General features: G+C 36.8%; 1 protein-coding gene across 1 annotated transcript; it reads right to left on the bottom strand.

Annotated features, from left to right (window-relative positions):
• Positions 1-2,914: 2,914 nt before the first annotated feature.
• Positions 2,915-4,534, bottom strand: LOC113684034 (uncharacterized). Its single transcript, XM_027201334.2, has one exon. The coding sequence runs from the start codon at positions 4,423-4,425 to the stop codon at positions 3,433-3,435; it is 993 nt and encodes a 330-aa protein (XP_027057135.2). The 5' UTR covers positions 4,426-4,534; the 3' UTR covers positions 2,915-3,432.
• Between the last annotated feature and the right edge of the window lie 2,253 nt (positions 4,535-6,787).

Here is a 6,787-nt window from a genome sequence, read left to right as displayed (position 1 = left end):
AGGTCCACGTTGTAACCTTCATGGTTCTCTCTGTCTTAGGACAACAGCACAGCGAGGCATCAGATAATGATGAGCCACAGTCACCAGTTTATAAGCGGAAACAGGGCAAGACAAGTCTGCCTTGATACCAAAGCTTTAGCATAACATGGCATAAGCATCGTAATGGAATGTCCAAGAAATAAGTAACGGAAACTAATTACTTTAAGATGGCAATGATACTTCAAGAGAAAAATTACTGATCTCTAACAAACCTATTCACATTTAAACAAGGATTGGACACGAATTTCATCCAAACAAGCCATAAAAAAGTAACTCTAGAAATATTTAAGTAAAGGAAAGGTGCAATATACAAAGGCTAAAGTGAATTTATCAAGCAAGAAAATATTAAAATTTTTTGCGTGAGTTATATACTTAACTCGAAATCTCTTTTTGAAAAAAAAAGAACAACTCGTAGAGATATGAAATCATGTTACCTGCCGAGTGTCTGCGATGTTCCTTTATCGATTGTATCCTCCTATTTGATTAAATCTTTGTGAAATGGAACCCTTCTGTGCTACTCGCAGGGAGACGGCAAAACCAGGCGCAAATAAGAAATAAACTCTTGGGTTCTCAACTTAATCTGCGCATCAGGATGTTATCCACAGGGCCTTGCTTTGTTCACAGAATTTAGCTTGGACTGAACTCCGTTAGCTCCAGCCCTTTTCCGCCTCAAGTTCCTTTCATGGAATATCGTTCATGATGTTAACAAAAGAATTCAATCAAACCACAAAACGGTTGTTTTTTTGACATGTATATACGTTAACTACCCCTGCCCACCACATAGCTATATTCCTAAATAAACGTCTAACAATATGCAGTGTCTTTGTAGCAGGTATAAACGTATTTAAATTATACAAAGAGAAAGAGTGTTCAACAATAACCCATGCATGGGGTCTGAAAGGGTAAAGAGCCTTATCAGTGAAGGCAATGCACGCATTACAAGAAGCCGAAACGTGACCAGTACCTCTCCCTTGTAGTCTCTCTAAAGAATCAAAATTGCTTCATTATTTTATGTGTAAGATTTCTGACGAGATCGTGATACGAAATGGTGTTATTTTAAAATTTTCAAAGTTATGCTGGTTATAGAAGCACGGAGGTGTGTCCGCCGCAGGCAATTCCTAGTACTTTTATAATTGTCATCTCTGTTGAATAACTATTTTCAACGAACAATGACAATACTACAGACAAAGGCATCGCTTGTTTGCATTTGCTGACTAGAATTGCTCATCTTAAAGTCAGCTCTTTGTCTTTGTCAGGCTTTTCAATAACGTCAAAGCCTGCTATGATAATACCGTACCTGATAATTTGTGTCTTTACACCAACTTATTGCATGCTATCAGGCTTAATCAATTCATACCCTTTTCACTGATGAAACGATAAGTGCTGCTCAGCTCAGCAGAGTTGAACACCGGTAGTATGGGTTAGTTTAGACTTGTTTGCAGTACTTGGTTTATAATTCAAATACGTAAACCAAGTATTTTATTGTAATGATATCTCTGCGTCCTTTATTTACCGAAGTTATTTGTATTATCAAACTTTATATTCGTATCAGCCCTTCAGTTATGGTAACTTGACTGAGGAATTCTATAATATGGCGTTTGTAACATGAAAAAGTAAGTGTTCATTTCGGTGCTTGTTGAAATAGGAGACATCTGGTTTATTAAAAGTAAGTTAATGAACATGCTTCTTCATGAAAGAAAAAACCAAGACCACTGTGGTGCTAATCTTTTCAATTTTTATCTCCTGGGGGCAGGACTACGTAAGTTTATAGCAACTTAACGCAACGATCTGTCTCCAGGAACAGAAATTCAAAAGATTTATTTTTGATTCATAAGAATTTCCTGTGCGGTGCATTATCTTCTATCTTATCTTACAGAAAGCAAAGGCGAAAGATTTTCATTTGTATGTTTGTTTGAGTAGGAAAAACAAATCTTTAAACTGTGCCGGCGACGCCGCTTACTAAAGGAAATTAAGTAATCTAAACTACTAATTGGAAGTTCTAAATAACATTGTTTTGGTTAAAATATGTCAAAAAGAAATCATTGCCTACTAAGATTTGAAGTTTCGGCTAAGCCAACTACCGATAAACCATTTTATACCGCGAAGTTAAGAACTGCATATGAACAGAGTGTACAAAGATTTAGCATTAGCACAAAATTCATCCTAAACAAACAAAATGAGAGAAAAATATTGATTCTATTGAGATTTAAATCAAACCCTAAAAGACTGAATATTTCACTTCCAAAAATCCCCGAAGACTTGTCAAGTATACAAAACCGATTTCAATTTTACATTGACATTCAAATTATAAAATTTTAAGTTTTTCATTTGCAAATCAATTCCGTTTACTTCTCTTATTTGTTTCTTTGAGTGCTAAGAATGGTGAAAAAGTCTTCCTTCCGATGTTTACAGCTGTTTTACGAACACAACCACAATGTTAGGTCTTTGTATTGAGAGAGAAAAAAGAGAAAAGCCAAGGCGGAAATTACGTAGTGATAATTATGTACCAAACTGACTTGTATTTGCGTGGGAAACTCAAACATTCAGATTTTATAATGTTTCTGTAAATTCATCTCATTCTGGAAGTGTTGATTCAAAGATTTCTCAGCTTCAACTTGAGTATCGGGGAACACCAGTGATACTCAAAATCTTTTGAGAAGACAAGGTTTTAAACAGTTTAATTAAGGAATGACAAACGTTATTTCTCTCGTGGTCCGGATCCCTCTAACTTAACCAGCCGGAACCCGACTGCCACACTGTTCGTTTTTGACTCACCGCAAATCTAATTTCTTTTTTTTCTATTGTATGTATTAACGGTAAAAAAAGCATTGTTCTTGTAATATTCTCTTTTAAGCAAGTAAATATTAAACTGCAGTTTCATTTAGAATTTTTATTGGTCGTGATAAGCTAAGGTCCTCTTTGTACATAAACGGATCCGATCAAACACTAATTTCACAAATGTATTTACAAACTTCAACAGATTAGCGGAAGTATTCCTTGAACCATTAAAACGCGAAAAGCACTCAGAGTCTCATCTTGTTAGCTACTTCAGTTTAAATTAAGTTTATCTTTAAGTCAAATTCTTAAACTTGCCAGGCTATAGTGTTTCAATAAAATGTGTTCAATAAAAAGCTATGAAATAAATAGGACTTGCGCGATCTAGTAACTTTTCCCTCGACTCAAGAATATCTGAATTCAACAGTCGACTGAATAATTTGTATGCGGTGTAGATAAATTCTAATCTAATAAATTTTATGATTATCGTTAGAATAATTGCCATTCTGGCGACATCAGAGAAAGTGGCAATATGTACAAGTTAACGCTTTTCTTGAAAATTATGCGAACCGGAGGGAAAATGTTCGCCATAAATCCAGATTTTTATGCTGTGTTCATTTAACGATGACACGCACACGGATAATGAAAACAGCCATGGAAGTTTGTCAATCCACTGGCTGTTGGAAAGCTCCTGGCGGTCGATGCTTCGGCTAATCTCAGCGCAGATGTCGAGTAGGTGAACGCATGGGATCCGGTGCCTAAAGCCCTGCCATCATCATACCCCGGCAAAAGGCCAAGTCTTGGACGGAAAGCAGGCGATAATGTGCGCTCCGTAGAGCTGTATGGTAAAGGTACAGGTAATTCAGTGGGAACTTCACCAGGAGCTGATCTCAAATGCGCCGTGTAGGGGAATGTCGAGAAGCTTGGTGAAAATGAATGATAAAGGAATGGAGTTTCTCTAAACATGAGAGGATGGCTACACTTGGGACGGCGAGGTTTCCTGCGTCGTCTGAAATTCCCTTTAGCAAACTCTGGTAGATCTTTCGGGTGGATCATCCAGTAATGCCCCTTTCCGTTTTCGGCTCTGCTAGCCTTTACAAAGCAGTCATTACTGGACAGATTATGTCTCACACTATTTCTCCAGCCTGGTCCCTTCTCTTTGTCAAAATGCGGATAGTTCCGTGCGATAAAATTGTAGATAGAACTCAGAGTCATTCGCTTTGTGGGGACGCTGAGAATTGCTTGTGCGATGACAGCAACAAACGTCTCTGAGTTACGTTCGTCTTCTTTGGAGCCTTTGGTTTTGTCCTCATCCGTTGATTTCCCGCGGTCATTCTTTATTTCATCGTCACTGTCATGTTTAGGCGTCGTTGTATCTCGGACGTCCTCTGTAAGCTCTTTATCCTCATTTTCTTGTTCTTGCTCTTGAACTTCAGTGATTCTTGTTCCCAAAAATTCATGAGGACTCTCGTCTTTCTTGTCAGTTTGCAGTTTTTCAGAGTACATGTCACTCAAATCCCTCTCATGGAACGTCTTAAAATCATGATAATTAAAGCGTGACATCCTACCTGGCTGTAGAAGATACTTGCTCAAACTAGAAATATTTTCCATGAGGGCGCGAGTTCTGCTTCTCTAAGTCTACGCAAGCTTTTCAAGTCAACGCGCGCACCGGCGATAAGTAGGTGTTGACGGTACGAAATGCGTGTGAAAGTGACTGATTACAGCTGTAGAGTAAGTCTTTATATGTCGAGTGTATTGAGGCATGATATTGTATGACGCCTCCTGGGGGGTTGCAAATTTTCCGGCCACGCAGGTGCCTATGCCTACAGTGACGTGTCAATGAAAATTACGTAAACAACACTGCCGCGACTCACTGCAAGCCTACATTTGTCATTAAGCGAACAATACGAGCAAATCATAGCTTCAATTTACAAATTCAAGGCAAAGCGCTAAAGATTTTCTCAAGGCGCGATGAAAAGTAATAAAAAATTATTGCCAGTGTGTCAGCCCGAGTGTTTTGGAGACATATAGCAACTGAGTCAATAGTCTAAATTTTTAATTTGTTTTGCAACAATTTTGATATATGGTTCATAAAAGCCGTTTGTTGCGGTATGAAAGCGATCAAGTCAAAGCAAGTCATGTGTACTCTAGGAAGCATATGTATTTCTTTATATAATTGCCATTGTTGACACTACCAAAATGCCCCTAAGAACCACCATGAAAGATGAATCAATATCTGCCCGTTTTGATAAAACATCCCACAAGAAAGACATCAGTTATCTTGTGCAAAATGTACCTAATGGTGCTCAATTCAAATATTGCTTCTTTCGAGGACATGCCAATTAGATAGGGAAACTTTTATCACTTCAATACGGCAGGTGATGCTTAAGTTAGAGAAATACTTTGTTGAAGAAGCAAAGTTTACACGTTTACTGGGGAACACATAGACTGGGTTTAATTAATACAACACCACAGATTCTTTACTAGCCAATCTCATGCGGAATACACAGAGGCTAAACATTAAAGACGAACCGATACTGCTAAAAATATAAAAGAAAGTGTTTCTCAAAAACACTTTTGAATTTAGTTCTTTCTTCAGCTGCGGGGTAAAGTCTTGTGTAATTAGGTTCATTAGCTGCTCTATGTGGGGTTCAGGAAAAATCGCGAAAAGGTTATAATATTATGACGTCAAAAAGCTATACTTCGAAAATGAGTTTGAAAATTTATCAAGTTTATCACGATAAAAATAAATGATGTTATACACGCTTTCAGAATCACAAGACGAATCATCGAGAAGAAATTCTGCTAAATATAGACCTCAAACTTTCCAATTTGTTTACATATATATTCGCTTTACACAAATTACTAAAAATCTCTTGGTACATACTTTTCTCAAAGCTGTTCTCCAGTTGTTGTCTCCGCTGTTTTTTTTTTGTTTTTTTTCGAAAAGCGTCTGGATTCATAACTCGTCGGGGCAAAACCTGCATCCAAATTAAATGTAATTACTTGTGTAAGTTGCGTTTCTTTTTGTATTGAAAGAGCAATTTTACCGTTATCGTCCACGCCTTGATTTCGTTCGTTATATTTAGAGCGATAGGGGAGTTTAGTTTACTCACAGCCTCTATTGTTTTCTTTACCAAGCAACATAAAGCGTCTATAGTTTGCCAGAGTTTCCCCTGAACGTTCTATAGTAGGTTAGCAACCTTAAGCTTGTCAACGTTAGTAATTAAATCGTAATTGTTCAATAAAAAAAATCGGGTTATTCCTTTTCTTTAGAACAAATGTCGCGGTAGATTTTTGTATCAAAGTTAGCACAATAGACCATCTTTTTTTTAAGGAATTCCCTATAAATGTTAATATTTTGTATTCACAAACTACTCTGGTTCCATCTTTTAAGTCTGAATTCGGGAGAGTCATGGATATTTTAAGCGTCGAAGATAAATCGACAAAAAAAGAATTAAAAGTGATTTGCAGAAGCGCGCCACTGTAATCCAAAAACTAAATTTTGAAGGCTATTCTTGTCTCTAATTGCACACTGATTCAAAACAAAGATATGCCCACAAAAGTCAAAAGCCTAATTGACTTTCTTGCCGAGAAATATTTTCGAGAAAACAGAAATATTGTAAACTCTCGAGCAGAATGAAGCTGTATTAGACAAATCGAGTATTTCACGATTTTAAGTGATATATTGGTTCTTTTTACTGCAAGGAAAACAATTTTCAGTGACTTGTTAGTAATTAGATGTGAAACATATCTCCGCGTTGCCTTGAAGACTTTGCCATTGAAAAGAAATAAGCGTTAAAATAACAAATACCCGCAAAGATGAGCCTATTTAGCATCGAACAATTGGTCTAAAGAATTCTTTTTGTTTTTGAAAGAAACCGCAAGAAGAATAAAATACATGTTAATTTTACAAGGTGATTTAAGGTTCTTTTCTCTTTCTCTTTAAGACGAAGAAAAACTGATGTACCAA

The sequence above is a fragment of the Pocillopora damicornis genome, chromosome 5 (genome assembly GCF_964200805.1).
Source record: "Pocillopora damicornis chromosome 5, jaPocDami1.2, whole genome shotgun sequence".
In the NCBI taxonomy this organism is placed as follows: domain Eukaryota; kingdom Metazoa; phylum Cnidaria; class Anthozoa; order Scleractinia; family Pocilloporidae; genus Pocillopora; species Pocillopora damicornis.
The sequence above is the reverse complement of the archived record's forward strand: the minus strand, read 5'-3'. Positions and strand labels throughout refer to the sequence as shown.